Source organism: Entelurus aequoreus, linkage group LG10 (genome assembly GCF_033978785.1).
Source record: "Entelurus aequoreus isolate RoL-2023_Sb linkage group LG10, RoL_Eaeq_v1.1, whole genome shotgun sequence".
Classification (NCBI taxonomy): domain Eukaryota; kingdom Metazoa; phylum Chordata; class Actinopteri; order Syngnathiformes; family Syngnathidae; genus Entelurus; species Entelurus aequoreus.
The window spans coordinates 63,129,039-63,147,230 of record NC_084740.1 but is presented as its reverse complement, the minus strand read 5'-3'; the positions used below and the strand labels follow the sequence as shown (position 1 = coordinate 63,147,230).

At 40.4% G+C, this 18,192-nt stretch overlaps 1 protein-coding gene across 1 annotated transcript in view; it reads right to left on the bottom strand.

Annotated features, from left to right (window-relative positions):
• LOC133659175 (collagen alpha-2(IX) chain-like) overlaps window positions 1-12,427 on the bottom strand; it is a 117,264-nt gene extending 104,837 nt beyond the window's left edge. The window contains exons 1-3 of the mRNA XM_062061911.1: window positions 12,344-12,427; window positions 11,481-11,653; window positions 11,336-11,409 (exon numbers count right to left, since the gene is read on the bottom strand). Of these exons, the coding sequence (XP_061917895.1) occupies window positions 11,336-11,360 (25 nt within the window). The 5' untranslated portion in view covers window positions 11,361-11,409; window positions 11,481-11,653; window positions 12,344-12,427. The remainder of the gene's footprint in view (window positions 1-11,335; window positions 11,410-11,480; window positions 11,654-12,343) is intronic.
• Between the last annotated feature and the right edge of the window lie 5,765 nt (window positions 12,428-18,192).

The window sequence follows — 18,192 nt, the reverse complement described above, 5'->3', positions numbered from 1 at the left end:
CTACTCGCGAGTCCCTTGAGTCCTCAACCCTCACGCTGGAGGTCATTTAATTGTCTTCCACACTCATCCCTCCTTGCCTGGCATTTCCTAATGAATCTATCTCCGGCGGCAACTCTCACACACACACAGTTTGCTTCATTGACTATCGTGGCAGCTCGACCTGCGTGAGAAACCTTTAATTGTTTTTTCCCCCCCAAGTCTGACAGCTGACGACACATGATGGATTTGCCAGAACATTCATCAGTGACGCACTAAAGGGCAATCTCTTTCAACTTTGAAAAATATTCACGGTCAAACAACAACTACACCGCGATGTAAACATTTTTGCCCTGGTTTTTGAGCAGCATGGCTCAGAGTGGTAGAGTGGTTGGCCCCCGACCCGATGGTTGTGCGTTTGATCCCCGGTCACCATGTGGAAGTGTCCTTCAGCAAGAGACTGAACCCAGAGCAGGGTCAAGTATTTCCAGCAAGCCTTGATTTGTTTTCAGTGAAATTAATTTGTCAGGGTTAGTCTTGTGTGGGGAGGCGTGGCTGGCAGACCGACACGCCGGGGCCGACCCCGAGATGGCGGCGAGGAGGCGTGGCCGGCGGGCCAGCGACGAGGCGGGGCACGCCGGGATCGTTGCCGTGATAAACATCAGGTGCGTGGATCGCCCGGCTGCGCACAATTGTGTAATCCCCTCCCAGTGTGTAAAAGGGCGGCAGCCGAGAACGATGGGGCAGAAGGAGTTGGAGAGCCAGCAGGGCATGAGGAGCAAAAGCGACCAAGCGGGAGACGCAGACGAAGACGAGGGAGGCTGAAAAGCGAACCAAAGAGCGAGCAGAGAAGAGGAGCTGAAAAGCGACCTGCACTAAGGTTTATTTGAAAAAATAAACAAAGTCACAACCCTGCTCGAAGTCATGTCAGTCCTTGGTGGTCCATGGAACTCCGACAGTGAGAGTCTGTCACATCTTGGTGGTCACGTTCACAGCTGAACAAACAAAACCATACTTGTTCCTTCTAACCCAACAAAGCATGACAAGTCCTCATTCGGGGTACGCTCACTGTAAAAAAAATCCGAAATGCGGCCGTTGGAAAAACTGGTCAGTTTAGCACAGATCTCATAAACCTTTGAGTTAAATGAGCTGGGCTTAGTGGAAACTGTATGGGAAAAACCTCATCGCCCGTTTTGCCACAAATAAATAAGTCAGCAGTGTAGATTAATCAGACAGCAACGGTGCAATCTAATGTTGGCCGCCTGCAAAAGAAATATGCATAACAAGCTTTATGCTTTCAGCCAAAGAACATGGCCATTTATCAGCCCCCCTTCATTACTTCCAAGGACACTTTGACCACCGAAACAGACTCATCGTCAAAGTCATTACCATTATTGATGTATTCGCCTGTGATATCCTGTAAAATACCCCTTTTTGTCCAAGTTGTGTAACATGGTCCCATGATTACTCTGTGTGCCACGGACAACTTAATCAAGAAACCCACGAACGCGCTTGCCAGGGGCCTCTCAACAAGTCCAAAATTTAACTCCAGAAAGTCCAATTATCTTGCAAAGCCTCACGCCAGCTTGCCTCGCCCGAAGGAGCCATTGCCACTGCACCGTTTGTGAGTTAATCAGTCCCTTCTGCCCAAAGCCACCATGTTCTGGTTACATTGTTATAGCCCCCCCCAATTGAAACGTGTACGACATGACATACAGTCTGGAAATTCAATTGCTTTCTGTCCATAAAAGAGAAATAATCAATGGGGAAGAAATGCCAGACGACTAAATAATGGAGCAGCTGTCATTGTGGAACGCCAATAAGAAATGAATGAGTGGGAATGTCTGAGAAGTTGTTCGCCATCGCTGGAGAATAACTTGATTTCAATTAAAGGCGGGGACGGGTCCTTTACAGTGGTGGGACAGATTTGTTGCTGCAGGGCACAACTTCTCTCTTCCATTATCGCTGGCTGCATGCATGGATATCCTTTTACCTTCAGCCCGCAGCCATGCACTGTTTGCTATGTACAGGAGGCAGTCAGCACCCCAGAATTCACACGGCCCTTGAACACGCCATTAGGCCCTTTTCCACCTCAGGAACTTCTAAACTTCCACCAAAAACTACCTGGGGGAATGTAGTTTTTTAGGAACGTTTTAGCTAGGTGGGTGTCAGGTTAAAACACTGATGACATCTAATAATCAGACAAGAAGCAAGGAATCATGCAGAGACAGAGTTCAATTTAGCTCGAAGAGACACGTGTTTTGGGCTGTATTCTAGTAACAGATCCAAACTACGTTCTAAAAGTCAAGCCTGCGCGCCTCCTCTATTTATTTGGAAGGGCCCTATTACATCACTGAAGCTGTCGCTGAAGGAAGGGTGTAATCTCGACAACTCCAGTTAGACACAATATATGATTATAAAATAAATGAAAATTATTTGACGCAGGTCTTATTGCCTTGTCTCTGCTCTGTCTGCGTCACGGCGGTGTTCGGCCTTGGCAGCCAGCAGGCCAAGTCTGGACACAACACTGATAAAGCCAGCTGGCAATCTTTTGGACCGCCAGCTTTGCACAGATACAAAAATACCACTTCAGCACAATTGACAATAATGTATAGCAATGGCCCTTAAGCATAAAGTTAGTATGATAGTATATACTGTACATAATTATTCTAACAGTGGGACTTTTCAAAGTGACCAGGAACCTTTTTGGAGGCGGGCTGTACTGTCGAACGCTGATTGGTTGAACACAGTTGGGGGTGTTTTTGAAACTTCTTTTTCAAACACCATTGGAATATACTTGTTTATTTCTTATTTCTTGTGTATTTCTATGACAACAAACTTGACAACGGAGAGAAAGAAGAACAATAGGAACTTTTAAAATGCAGGAACTTTAGTGAGTTATCTTTGTGTTGAAGAATGCTGATCAGTGGAACTTTCTTGCAGTGTTTTACTCAGCTGTAGTCTTTAAACTATATACAGTTTATTGTTGTTTATTAGTTTTACGAACTTCATTTCGATATGTGAAGTTACAAGAATTGGACAGACTTTTTTTTTTTTTTTAAAGGTATTTACGGAGGAGTATGAAGCTGGACTTGAAGCAGCGACCTCAGCTGCTTACTACTCTGACTTTGTTGGATAATGTGAAATAAAGGAGTTAAATAACTCCAAATATTAACTAATTGCTTTATTACATGTTGTACAACCACCATATCTGCCTGGACTGGAGCCTGCAGTGCCTCAGTAGGAAGTCTCTCCAGAGAGTGGTGAGGACGGCGGAAAAGATCATCAGGACTCCTCTTCCTCCTATCCAGGAGATCACAAAAAGCCGCTGCCTGACCAGGGCTCAGAAAATCTGCAGAGACTCCTCCCACCCCCACCAAGGACTGTTTTCACTGCTGGACTCTAGAAAGATGTTCCGCAGCCTCCGTAGCAGAACCTCCAGGTTCTGTAACAGCTTCTTCCCTCAGTCCATAAGACTCTTGAACGCATCATAATAATCCCCTCAATTCCCCCCCAAAAATGGATGAAGTGGCTGGAATATAAAGACAATATAACATACATCCATAAACGTGGATGCATATGCAAAAGTGCAATATATTTATCTGTACAGTAATCTATTTATTTATATCTGCACCTTATTGCTCTTTTATCCTGCACTACAACCAGCTAATGCAACAAATTGTCATTCTTATCTGTACTGTAAAGTTCACATTTGAATGACAATACATGGAAGTCTAAGTCTAAATCTACAAGTAGTCAGTGACACTCCATTTGTTGTAGTTATTAGTCTCAGAACAGAAGAGAATGCTATTGTTAACAAGCTAACGCTAAAGCCGATGTGTTTGTGTTGTCGGCGTGAGACAAACACTGAGATTTATTATTTATATATTGTTATTTACAGATCAACACTGACATTTATTATTTATGTATTGTTATTTACAGAAGAATACTGACATTTATTATTATATATATTACTTACAGATAAACAATGACATGTATTATTTATACATTGTTACTTACAGATAAACAATGACATGTATTATTTATACATTGTTATTTACAGATAAACACTGGCATTTGTTATATATATATATATATATATATATATATATATATATATATATATATATATATATATATATATATATATATATATATAGTTATTTACAGATCAACACTGATATTTGTTATTCATATATTGTTATTTACAGATAAACACTGACATTTATTATTTATATATTATTTACAGATAAGCACTGCACTTATTATTGATATATTATTTACAGATAAAAACTGACATGTATTATTTATATATACTTATTTACAGATAAACACTGACATTTGTTATTTATATATTCTTATTTACAGATAAACACTGACATTTATTATTTATATATTCTTATTTACAGATAAACACTGACGTTTATTATTGATATATTGTTATTTACAGATAAACACTGCACTTATTATTGATATATTGTTATTTACAGATAAACACTGACATTTATTATTTATATATATATATATTGTTATTTGCAGATAAACTGACATGTGTTATGTATATATTGTTATTTACAGATAAACACTGGCATTTATTAGTTATATATTGTTATTTACCTATAAACACTGGCATTTATTATTTATTTAATGTTATTTAAAGATAAACATTGACATGTTTATTTATAAATTGTTATTTGCAGATAAACACTGACATGTATTATTGATATATTATTTACAGATAAACACTGATATTTGTTATTGATATATTGTTATTTACAGATAAACACTGACATTTAATATTTATATATTGTTATTTACAGATAAACACTGACTTTTATTATTCATATATTGTTATTTACAGATACACACTGACGTTTATTTTTTTATATATTGTTATTTACAGATAAACACTGACATTATTGATATATTGTTATTTACAGATAAACACTGACATTTATTATTTATATATTGTTATTTGCAGATAAACGCAATGCATCATGTAGTAACGGTAACCGAGTTACTGAATATAAAAAATAACGCGTTAGACTACTAGTTACCGCCGAAACTAACGCGTTACAAAGTAAGTCCCAACACTGATGATGAGAACCCATCCCATACTGATACCTTAAAACTGGATTTGTCAAGCATGTTTTGCCTCTCAGATTATGGGTCAAGAACATCCATCACCATCCCATTTGACAAAAAGCTTCACTGCAATTGGTAATCAATAGGCTGTGAACAGCAGTTGTCTTCCATAGATGAGTTCCAGGACTGAGGTCACCTGGGTCAAAGTGTCATTGATTGAGAAGACAATCGGCTCAAATTAGCTGCGGCACAAGTCAAGGAGTAAATATTTGTTCACAGAACATCCAGTAATCAAGCTGACTTATGTTGTACATAAATTACAAGGGAGGACAACGCTACCTCGCTTTCCGTACTAATCCCTTCCAAAAGGTCAGAAAAAAACCGAAGCCATTTTCCCTTAGAAATAATTCATCTGTTCAAGTCACCTACAACACAAGCCATATTTGATATAGTTTTACATAGAGAAAACTATGTGAAATACATACATGTGCACATTGCACATGTATGTATTGAAGTGGCCAAGACGGCAATGAGCAGAGAAGGACAGAACGAAACTTTGCTACAAATTCTGTCCTGAATTCACCTGCTTTATATCAAAGTGCTGCCTTCTCATATGGTGCTTACTTTGCAGTCGTATAATAATGATAACTGCGGTCAAACGGTGAGTATTGCAGCTGAGATAGGCTCCGGCACCCCTGTCACCCCGAACGGGACAAGCGGTAGAAAATGGATGGATGGAAACGATGACATTTAATTTTTATGGAATTTTGTGACATTTAAGTTGAACAGACTAGTGATTAAAATACTTCAATGATATAAATTAAATGAAAAGTAATACATTAAAAAAAAGAAATACAAACCACATGAAAATGTTTTAATTACTGCAGCAATACACAACATAGAGAAGGTGCAAAAACGACTTACATATTGTTTGTAATGTTGGTGTCACCAAGTATTGGTGACGAACCCCAAGATGCAGAGATGGCAGGCTTTGTGCAGGAAAACATGATTTAATGTCCGAAAATTAAGAGAATACACAAACCAGAAACCAGGAACAGGCTAACTGGAAACAGCTAACAGCTAGGGCTGCAACAACTAATCGATTAAAATCGATTATAAAAATAGTTGCCGATTAATTTGGTCATCGATTCGTTGGATCTATGCTATGCGCAGAGGCTTTTTTTATTATTATTTTATTTTATTTTTATTTTTTTATTTTTTTTTTATTTTATTTTTTAAAAATAAACCTTTATTCATAAACTCCAACATTTACAAACAGCTGAGAAACAATAACCAAAATAAGTATGTTTTTTTTTCAATAAAATACTGGAAAGGACAGAAATATAGTTTGTCTCTTTTATCCGATTATTAATGGATTAATCGAAGTAATAATCGACAGATTAATCGATTATCAAATTCATCGTTAGTTGCGGCCCTACTAACAGCTAACAGGATATAGCTAACAGGAAAACAAGAAACAAGGAGCTAGAGACAGCAAAGTGCAAAAAGCTATCAGGAACAGCTTACCACAAACAGCGACAGCGACAATGACAATACTCCAGCACTGACTGGAGGCCAGAGCAGGTTTAAATAGCAGCCAGCTGATTGACACCAGGTGTGGCCAGGTGCCAATCAGCCGCAGCTGAGGGAAAACAGCGCTCAGGGAGAAAAGCAGGAAACAACTCAAATAAGAACGCTGACAGAAAATAAAGACAAACAGAGGAAAAAACAAAAACATAACTACAAACCCCGTTTCCATATGAGTTGGGAAATGGTGTTAGATGTAAATATAAACGGAATACAATGATTTGCAAATCCTTTTCAAGCCATATTCAGTTGAATATGCTACAAAGACAACATATTTCATGTTCAAACTCATAAACTTTTATTTTGTTGCAAATAATCATTAACTTTATAATTTGATGGCAGCAACACGTGACAAAGAAGTTGGGAAAGGTGGTAATAAATACTGATAAAGTTGAGGAATGCTCATCAAACACTTATTTGGAACATCCCACAGGTGAACAGGCTAATTGGGAACAGGTGGGTGCCATGATTGGCTATAAAAGTAGATTCCATGAAATGCTCAGTCATTCACAAACAAGGATGGGGCGAGGGTCACCACTTTGTCAACAAATGCCTGAGCAAATTGTTGAACAGTTTAAGAACAACCTTTCTCAAGCAGCTATTGCAAGGAATTTAGGGATTTCACCATCTACGCTCCGTAATATCATCAAAGGGTTCAGAGAATGTGGAGAAATCACTGCACGTAAGCAGCTAAGCCCGTGACCTTCCATCCCTCAGGCTGTACTGCATCAACAAGCCACATCAGTGTGTAAAGGATATCACCACATGGAACACTTCAGAAACCCACTGTCAGTAACTACAGTTGGTCGCTACATCTGTAAGTGCAAGTTAAAACTCTCCTATGCAAGGTGAAAAGCGTTTATCAACAACACCCAGAAACGCTGTCAGCTTCGCTGGGCCTGAGCTCATCTAAGATGGACTGATACAAAGTGGAAAAGTGTTCTGTGGTCTGATGAGTCCACATTTCAAATTGTTTTTGGAAACTGTGGACGTCGTGTCCTCCGGCCCAAAGAGGAAAAGAACCATCCGGATTGTTCTAGGCGCAAGGTGTAAAAGGCAGCATGTGTGATGGTATGGGGGTGTATTAGTGGCCAAGACATGGGTAACTTACACATCTGTGAAGGCACCATTAATGCTGAAAGGTACATACTGCTTTTGGAGCAACATATGTTTCCATCCAAGCAACGTTACCATGGACGCCCCTGCTTATTTCAGCAAGACAATGCCAAGCCACGTGTTACATCAACGTGGCTTCATAGTAAAAGAGTGCGGGTACTAGACTGGCCTGCCTGTAGTCCAGACATTGAAAATGTGTGGCACCTAAAATAGCAGAAGGGAGACCCCCGGACTGTTGAACAACTTAAGCTGTACATCAAGCAAGAATGGGAAAGAATTCCACTTCAAAAATGTGTCTCACTTCCCAAACCTTTACTGAGTGTTGTTAAAAGGAAAGGCCATGTAACACAGTGGTGAACATGCCCTTTCCCAACTACTTTGGCACGTGTTGCAGCCATGACATTCTAAGTTCATTATTAGTTGCAAAAAAAAAAAAAAAGTTTAAGAATTTGAACATGAAATATGTTGTCTTTGTAGCATATTCAACTGAATATGGCTTGAAAAGGATTTGCAAATCATTGTATTCCGTTTATATTTACATCTAACACCATTTCCCAACTCATATGGAAACAGGGTTTGCAAACTGTCAGTGACAAACCTGACAGTTGGTGCTCATAATTCCGGGGTTTCGTGAATGCAACCTCCGGTCAATGGTGCATAATGAGGAAGTGCGTTGTTGTTGTTGTTGTGGCTACTAGGTAGCTCTGTTATGAGGGTCTGTTGGCACCTTGAGGTGGGGAAATAAAGTTTAGAAAAAGAGCGAGACTCTTGTTTGGGGACTTCACGTTAACTTCCAAGACGTTACTTGTACAATATCTGCGCAGGTGCTGAGACACTTTTATCGGTCTGGTCACTACTGTTTATGTTGGAACCCGTGCCATTATGGAAACAGGGCTTGGACTCACACTGCAAAAAGTCAGTGTTCAAAAACAAGAAAAAAAAAATACAAAAATGAGGGGTATTTTATTTGAACTAAGCAAAATTATCTGCCAATAGAACAAGAACATTTGGCTTGTCAAGACTTTCCAAAACAAGTCAAATTAGCTAACCTCAATGAACCCAAAAACACCTTAAAATACGTATATTCTCATTAATAACAAGTGCACTTTTCTTGGTAGAAAAAAAAGAGAACTTTTTGCTCAATATGTTGAAAAATATTCTTAAATGAAGTAAATGCTAGTGCCATTATCTTGACATAATGATATGCACTCGGCATTACATTTCTTGAAACCAGCAAACTTATACTAAAAACTAATTTATTGTTCTTAAAGGCCTACTGAAATTATTTTTTTTAATTTAAACGGGAATAGCAGATCCATTCTATGTGTCATACTTGATCATTTCGCGATACTGCCATATTTTTCCTGAAAGGATTTAGTAGAGAAAATTGACGATAAAGTTCGCAACTTTTGCTCTCTGATAAAAAAAAGCCTTGCCTGTAGCGGAAGTAGCGTGACGTCACAGGAGCTAGTATTCCTCACAATTCCCCGTTGTTTACAATGGAGTGAGAGAGATTCGGACCGAGAAAGTGACGATTACCCCATTAATTTGAGCGAGGATGAAAGATTCGTAGATGAGGAACGTTACAGTGAAGGACTTGAGAGGCAGTGCAGGACGTATCTTTTGTCGCTCTGACCGTAACTTAGGTACAAGCTGGCTCATTGGATTCCACACTCTCTCCTTTTTCTATTGTGGATCACGGATTTGTATTTTAAACCACCTGGGATACTATATCCTCTTGAAAATGAGAGTCGAGAACGCCAAATGGACATCCAGTGCCTTTTATCGCCACGACAATACATCGGCGAAATGCTTTAGCTACGAGCTAACGTGATAGCATCATGCTTTAACTGCATATAGAAACAAAAAAAATAAACCCCTGACTGGAAGGATAGATAGAAAATCAACAATACTATTAAACCGTGGACATGTAAATACACGGTTAATGCTTTCCAGGCTGGCGAAGGTTAACAATGCTGTGCTAACGACGCAATTGAAGCTAACTTAGCAACTTAGCAACCGGACCGCACAGAGCTATGCTAAAAACATTAGCTCTCCACCTACGCCAGCCAGCCCTCATCTGCTCATTACCACCCGTGCTCACCTGCGTTCCAGCGATCGGCAGAAGGACGAAGGACTTCACCCGATGCGTTTGGCGGCCTGGAGACGTAGAAAGTCAAGGTGAGGTCGGCGGCTAGCGCGTCTGCTCTCCAACAAAGTCCTCCTGGTTGTGTTGCTGTAGTCCACTGCTAATACACCGATCCCACCTACAACTGTCTTCTTTGCAGCCTTCATTGTTCATTAAACAAATTGTAAAAGATGTCCAGAATACTGTGGAATTATGAAATGAAAACAGAGCTTTTTGTATAGGATTCTACGGGGTACCATAACTTCCGTTACTCTGACTTCGTCACGCGCCGGATATTTCCCGGGAAATTTCAAATGTCACTTTTATAAGTTAACCCGGCCGTATTGGCATGTGTTGCAATGTTAAGATTTCATCATTGATATATAAACTATCAGACTGCGTGGTCGCTAGTAGTGGCTTTCAGTAGGCCTTTAATGGAAAGGCAACAAGGCAAGCGCTTGTCACTCTCGGGGTCTCCTAGCCGCTCAGGCTAATCATATTGTCTAAAAATGCATTTTTCCATGGATAACATGACATCATCGCGCCAAGTGCGTGCTCTTTCAGTCAATTAGTGTGCATATATACAGCCCGGCCCCCGGACAACATTTTTTAATTGTAATTTTGAAGAATTCATCTGAATGTGCATGAACTATTTCTGTTCAAAATTGTTTGAAATGTTAAATGTTTAAATATTAACTGTCAGTTTACTGTACTGTGCCAACTGTACTACTATATGAGTACATATTTTATATTGTTTCATTGAAAATAAAACAGCAAAGTCCATTTGGCTGTCATCTGTTTTAATTATGAGACACAATTGTCTCAAAATCATGATTTTTTTTGTTCATGCTTGAAATAAGAAATGATGACTTTAAAAAAGTAGTTTTCTACTTGTGAGTGTTGATGACACAACACTTGATATTCTAGTTTCAAGCATGTTTTACTCAATATAGCTCATCAAATCTCAGCAACAAGCTGTAATATCTTACTGACATCATTTAGGAGCAAAACACTTAAAACAAGTAAAACACTCTAACATCAAATCTGCTTAGTGAGAAGAATGATCTTATCAGACAGAAAATAAGCAAATATCACCTTATTTGACATATTTCATCTTACTTAGATTTCACTTTTTGCAGTGCATTCATTCCACTCCCCGGAATGATACGTAGGCTACTTTCAAAAACCGCAACAAACTTTTTGTGCACATTTGTGTTAAAACAGCAAATGTAATGTCTTATGTTCTCAGACCAACCAGTAGAACTCTAATTAGCGCTCTTGGCACCGAAACCACCTCTAATCATTTGACAACAAAGAGCCAAAGAAAGCTGTATACCACCAAATCAGAAAGCAACTCATTCATTTGCATTTAGATTGTGTTTTCATAATAAAGCCTGCATGGAAGGAGTTTTGTCTGTGGGAAAAAAAAAGAGATAATGGAACCTTTTGAGCTTGGCTGAGCCTCCATCGTAGAGAAGAAACCATTGGAAGAGCTTCTCTGCTGGCATGACCAGCGGCTGTAAAATGAGCAGATGACAAGTTTGAGGGAGTTAAGTGAAACAATGAATAAAATACAGTATATTCTTACCTTTATTATTGGGGATGATCTAGTTGTGAAACCTCCGTAGACCAATCACAATCCTTTGAGGAAGCCAGTATAAGAGGTGTGGTGTGGACAGTTGAGTCACACAGGAGCCAGTCACCTTTTGAAGAGGGTCTGAGCTCCCGTAAAGATCAATAAATTCATCCATCTGTGCAGCCCTAAAAGTGTGGACACAGCTCAGGTTGTAACTCCAAGCCTGGCTGTGGATGTCATCAAAGTGTCTGCAGGCTTGTGAAAGCACACACTGTCTCCAAGGCTTAGTTCCATGTCACCATCGTTAGTTTGCCTTTATTTGGTCATTAAAAGCATCTTAAAATGGTGGTGAGGAAATGTTCAAAAAGGAATCCGCTCCAGTGAGCAAAGGAAGGAATCAGGTTTGGACCGAGGTGATACCAGTGTTGGCGTTAACGCACTTTTTGTGTCTTTTTACGCATTGAAATCAGACCGGACGCACAATTCCGGAAGCCTGCGGGTCCCCAGGATGCGGATTTTTCAAAACTCCCGTTTTTGTTTTTTTTAATCCATTATCGCTTTCTGCTGGTGTTCTGTTTTTTTTATATTTGCCGGTTCAAATTTCCGTCCCCGTTTATTGCGTTTTTATTGGTCGTCTTCAAAATAATGAACTTTCCAAAGAAATGTCTTAAATTTTCATTCGCCGAAAGTTTTATCAATGACAAATACTGCCTCAGTTTGCACTGGGACAACTTTACCGCGAGGGGCTGTCAAAAGAAAGACTTGATGGTAAACACTAAGGTGAGTGTAAATGTAGTGAGTCTCATTCTGCGTTGTGTAGTTTTTTAAAATAAAGGACACTTCGCCATGCCGTCGGTTCAGTATTTATTGGTAACCTGCGTTGCAAACACGAAACACACACACACACAGGTCACAACTTTCGGGCGGAGTGATATCTGCTCCTTCTCATTCAAACGTCCGAAGGAAGAGAAAGTAACAAACATTCATTCAAATAAAAATAACTTCAATTACATTAACAGAAACGTTTTATCACAAAATAATAATAATGCACAAATCCACATACCTGCGTTGGAAACACGAAACACACACACACACAGGTCACAACTTTCGGGCGGAGTGATATCTGCTCCTGTGTGAGGTAAATATCAGGTGTAAATACTACCAAACAATTCACAAAGTCGACGCTCTACTTCTAAATAAACGAAATTGTGCATAAAAATGACTTTAAACACATCCCTTGTACACACAACATTATTGGGTTAACTTTTAAAGTATCTAGAACGTTTAGGAAGAATATTTACAATATGAAGAAACACGGAGCATTGAAGAACTATTACCTTCTCATTCAAACGTCCGAAGGAAGAGGAAGTAAACCAATCGAAAAAACAGCAAAGACACTTCCTGCACCGGACATCCGGTTCTTCAAAATAAAAGCGATACTTCAAAATAAAGTATAACACCCTGTCTAGTTCATAATATAGCGCAACAACATCACACTATTACATAAAGTCAACCTTTTTAACTTCATCCTGTGCCATGACTCCAGTAAATGACTTGTTTTAGTCTTTGTGAGTCCATGGGAACTTGACTTTTATCTCCAACCACCGGAAGGACCTGAGACAGACGAGAGAAACAATATACAGTCCTACCATGTCTGCCCTGTCACGGAGTCTGTGTGGAGAATGCATATATGTTTAAGAGTTCTTTCTTTATTTATAGTCATGTCAAATGCAACATTTACCCATGAAAATATTGACAAGCTGCAGATGCTGTGTTTGACGTGTTCCAAAATGTTATATCTAGCCCTCACTCAACCATCTGGACAGTGGAGCATTAGACATCACTTGTTGGTCACTCACATACGTGTGAATGCAACATAAACACCAATGTCTTCATTCTTATTGTTCCACAACAGACAAGCAGCTTCACACCGTCTAGGGTAAATGCTGAACAATACTATATTATTTCCTGAAACTACTCCAGTTGTTTGGAGTACATGCGACATGGTCTTCAAACAGTTTGCGTTACACGTTAAGATTGTGGTGTTTTTGGGAGGGCCACACACCAATGAAACTGATTTCAGCTCATCTTCAATGGGCGGGGCTGATTTCAGATACAACCCATGTTCTTGTAAACTGAGCTACCACCATTGTAGACCACTCTTGTTTTCAACACTATTAGAATAATTATGTATAAATTATCACACTAACTTTAGTATGCTTAAAGTCCGTTGCTTTAGTTATTTAGCTATTGTGCTCAAGTTGGACTTTTCTAATCTGTGCAAGGACAAAGACTTCTTGTCTGAGGGGTGGCCTCAGCCGTAGATGTTATCTTTGTTTTAGCCCGTTAACAGCCAAGGACTTCAACAACCTCAACGAAGATAGGATGACAGCCCGCAGACGAAGCAGAGACTTCAAGGACCTCAACGAAGATAAGATGACAACACGCAGACAAAGCGGGGACAAGGCGAAATCACAAGGCCCCCAGCACATTCCGTCACATATTGTGCGTCCTGGACCTGCATTGCATAATATATGTGACCACTCCTTTTAGAGGCGGCCTTAGTGATGTTGACTATGGAACTCTGAATAAATAGAGGGACGCGGGAGCTGAACCTTCAAGCGTAGGGCGAGACTGTGACTAAGTGTGCAGCTCCATGCGTTCTCCTCATGAGCTAAATTGAACTCTGTCTCTGCATGATTCCTTGCTTCTTGTCTGATTAATAGATGTCATCAGTGTTTGAACCTGACAAACACCTGTTTTGGGAAGATGGATCTTATTTGACAATCGTGTTTAATTCCTTATATTCCTAGGAATCTGCACTCATCTTTACACACATCTTTGGAAGAACCAAGGACTAGACTTAAAAAATGGGGTGATCCTTCTTTTTCCGCGCCCACGTTATGGAACGCCCTCCCACCTGAGTTGTGAGCCTTCACAGAGATAGAAGCTTTTAAATCTCAACTAAAACATATGTGCTTCAATTGGCTTTTAACAAACAATTGCTATAAGTATTTATTATTACGGTTTTAATACTTGCTTTGAACTTATTTGTCCTGTAAAGCACATTGTGCACCATTGTGATGTTGTAAGGTGCTATACAAATAAACCTTGATTGATTGATATTTTGCCTCCTTAATCTTACAATTACCTCCATAGCTCCTCCCTTCTTGCTTGGTAGCAGCCTTTGAGACACGTGTTTCTCTACGGTCAGCAGTATTTCTCCAGGTCACTGGTGTTTGAAATGGACAGCACTAAAAACCTGTGTGAAGGTGGCCCCGCCGTCATTGCAAATATTAACGTTACAGTGTTGAAGTTATTCTAAAATAAATTTTCTGACTTGTGACGTCATCCATTTTCTTATTTTATATGAGTGATTTGGCCCACTTACAATGAAAATAACACACAAAATAAATCTTGTTTTTCATGATCTATGTCAGGGGTGTCAAACTCAAATACAGAGTGGGCCAAAATGTAAAACTGAACAAAGCCGCGGGCCAAGGTTGAACAAATTAACCTTTTAATAGGGACCCAAACAAGTTTTGCATTGAATATTGAACAAGCAAGGCTTATATAACTTTATAGTGACATGCAAAATCCAGTTTCAAATAATAATAATAATAATAATTAAAAAATATCAATGGCATATCAAATACAATTTAAATAAAAATTGAATGCCTCTTTTCTATTTGTAGCCTTCTGAGGTAAATATCAACATTAACTTTTTCCACAGGCTAATACATTTGAAAATAAAATAACAATGAATAAAGCAACCATTCAGGACTTTAAACTGCTCAGTTTGCAACACACTGATCTAATCTGATGTGCCCAAGACAGATACCTGCCATCTTTTCTTGGATGCTAGTTCATTCAGGCTTTGAGCTGAGGCAACCTTCATTATCCAACCAAGGTGAACACCTTGGTTGGATCATATCATATATATCAGTCATTATATCTCGTAGTCCACCCGGACCACAGTCTTGGGGGCGTGCCTTAAAGGCACTGACCTACTCAGTGGCCTAGTGGTTAGAGTGTCCGCCTTGAGATCGGTAGGTTGTGAGTTCAAACCCCGGCCGAGTCATACCAAAGACTATAAAAATGGGACCCATTACCTCCCTGCTTGGCACTCAGCATCAAGGGTTGGAATTGGGGGTTAAATCACCAAAAATTATTCCTGGGCACGGCACCGCTGCTGCCCAGTGTGACAGTTGGTACTTTAACTTTAACTTAACTAACTTTAACGTGTTCTACGAGCTGTCGTCACGTCCGCTTTTCATCCTTTCTAACAACGTGCCGGCCCAGTCACAAGATTTGTGTGGCTTCTGTACGCACACACACACACACACACACACACACACACGTGAATGCAACGCATACTTCATCAACAAAACGATACAGGTTACACTGAGGGTAGCCGTATAAACAACTTTAACTCTGTTAGAAATATACGCCACACTGTGAATCCACACAAAACAAGAATGACAAATACATTTCGTGAGAACATCCGCACCGTAACACAACATATACACAACAGAACAAATACCCAGAACCCTTTGCAGCATTAACTCTTCTGGACGCTACAAAATACACCCCCCCCCCCCCCCCACACACACACACACCTTGTAGCGTCCCGGAAGAGTTAGTGCTGCAAAGGATTCTGGGTATTTGTTCTGTTGTGTTTATGCTGTGTTACGGTGCGGATGTTCTCCCGAAATGTGTTTGTCATTCTTGTTTGGTGTGGGTTCACAGTGTGGAGTGTATTTCTAACCGTTTTAAAGTTGTTTATACGGCCACCCTCAGTGTAACCTGTATCGCTGTTGATCAAGTATGCGTTACATTCACTTGTCTGCGTGTGCAGAAGCCGCATATATTATGTGACTGGGCCAGCACTCGTTGGACTGGATGAAAAGTGGACATGACCATTTTCAGGAGGGGCACTGAACTTTTGGGTGTCTCCTGGGGGGGTTGGCAAGTATGAGAATTAGCGGTGAATGCGGTGTTACCGCGGCAACGCCGCTCTATATAATTGACGGGCCAGCTCTAGTGTTAAATTGATATCACCTCAAGGGCCAATTTTGGCCCGCGGGCCAGAGTTTGACACCCATGATCTATGTACTAACTAGTATTGTATGTCTGGGTGGGGGTCCAACTATGGAAATAATTTGTACCCCTCAAAATATTCTCATGTTGCAAAATGAGCTTTAAGCACGGAATAAAGTGTGCATGGCTGTTACTTTGGGTTTGCAAAATATATATTTTGATAATCATTTGTGTAATCTAGTAACAGCATTTCATGATTGATAAATGCCAGTAGAATAAGCACACATGTTATAGTGTAACCAACTGGCATTTACACTTTGTGTGGTGTTGAAACTGTCCGACTTTTTACGTGGCAATAAACGCATCAGTGGGTAAGTGCGCCAGAAAATGACCGGTTTTTCTGAAAATAAGTTTTTTTTCCTACTGTTCCTAGTGTGGTTACAAGCCAATACAAACAGTTTGGCGCAATAAAGTGATCGATGGAATTCCTGCGTCTTACAATAATTGTACAGTGTTTTATCAATTAGGGCCCCTTCTTGTCACTCATAGAGTTGCATTGTAAAATCCTACAAAAAATTCAGATTGGATTTTATTTTGTGCAGATTTGCTGTGCGCAGAGAACGCAAGAGCAGTGAGCAGCACTTGTGCAGGCGCACAGCAGCATGTTGGTGAAGGGGATGGTTATGAATAATAACTGGAAAACTGTAATGGACAAAACAAACCGATAGGACAAGTGTGGGGTGTGCTGGATGATGTCACTGGTCAGGATCTTCAGCTCTCACTGGATCGCTTCCCAGTTGAGTGTGAAGCGACAAGGATGAGAATCAGCACCTCCAAGTCGGAGATCATGGTTCTCGCCCGGAAAAGTGCCATCTCCGGGTTGGGGAGGAGATCTTGCCCCAAGTGGAGGAGTTCAAGTACCTGGGAGTCTTGTTCACGAGGGAGGGAAGAGTGGATGGTGAGATGGACAGGCGTCTGTAGTAATGTGGACCCTGCATCAGTCCATTGTGGTGAAGAAGGAGCTGAGCCGGAAGGCAAAGCTCTCAATTTAGCGGTCGATCTACGTTCCCATCCTCACCTATGGTCATGAGCTTTGGGTTATGACCGAAAGGACAAGATTACGGGTACAAATGTGTTTCTTCCGTCAAGTGGCAGGTCTCTCCCTTAGAGATAGGTTGAGAAGCTCTGTCATCCGGGAGGAGCTCAAAGTAAAGCCGCTGCTCCTCCACATGGAGAGGAGCCAGATGAGGTGGTTCGGGCATCTGGTCAGGATGCCACCTGAACGCCTCCTTGGGGAGGTGTTTAGGGCACATCCTACCGGGAGGAGACCACGGGGAAGACCCAGGACACGTTTGGGAGACTATGTCTCCCTGCTGGCCTGGGAACGTCTCGGGATCCCCCGGGAAGAGCTGGACCAAGTGGCTGGGAAGAGGGAAGTACATGTCAAACTACTTCCATAACGTAAATGACCGCCATAACCACAACACCAGGGGGAGCTCCACTAACCACGTTAAACCCAGATTCCGAACTAACAAAGGTTTTAACTCATTCTTCTTCTATGCCACATCAATATGGAATGCACTCCCAACAGGTGTAAAAGAAAGTGCATCTCTATCCTCCTTCAAAACCGCACTAAAAGAACACCTCCAGGCAACTTCAACCCTTGACTAACACCCTCCCTTCC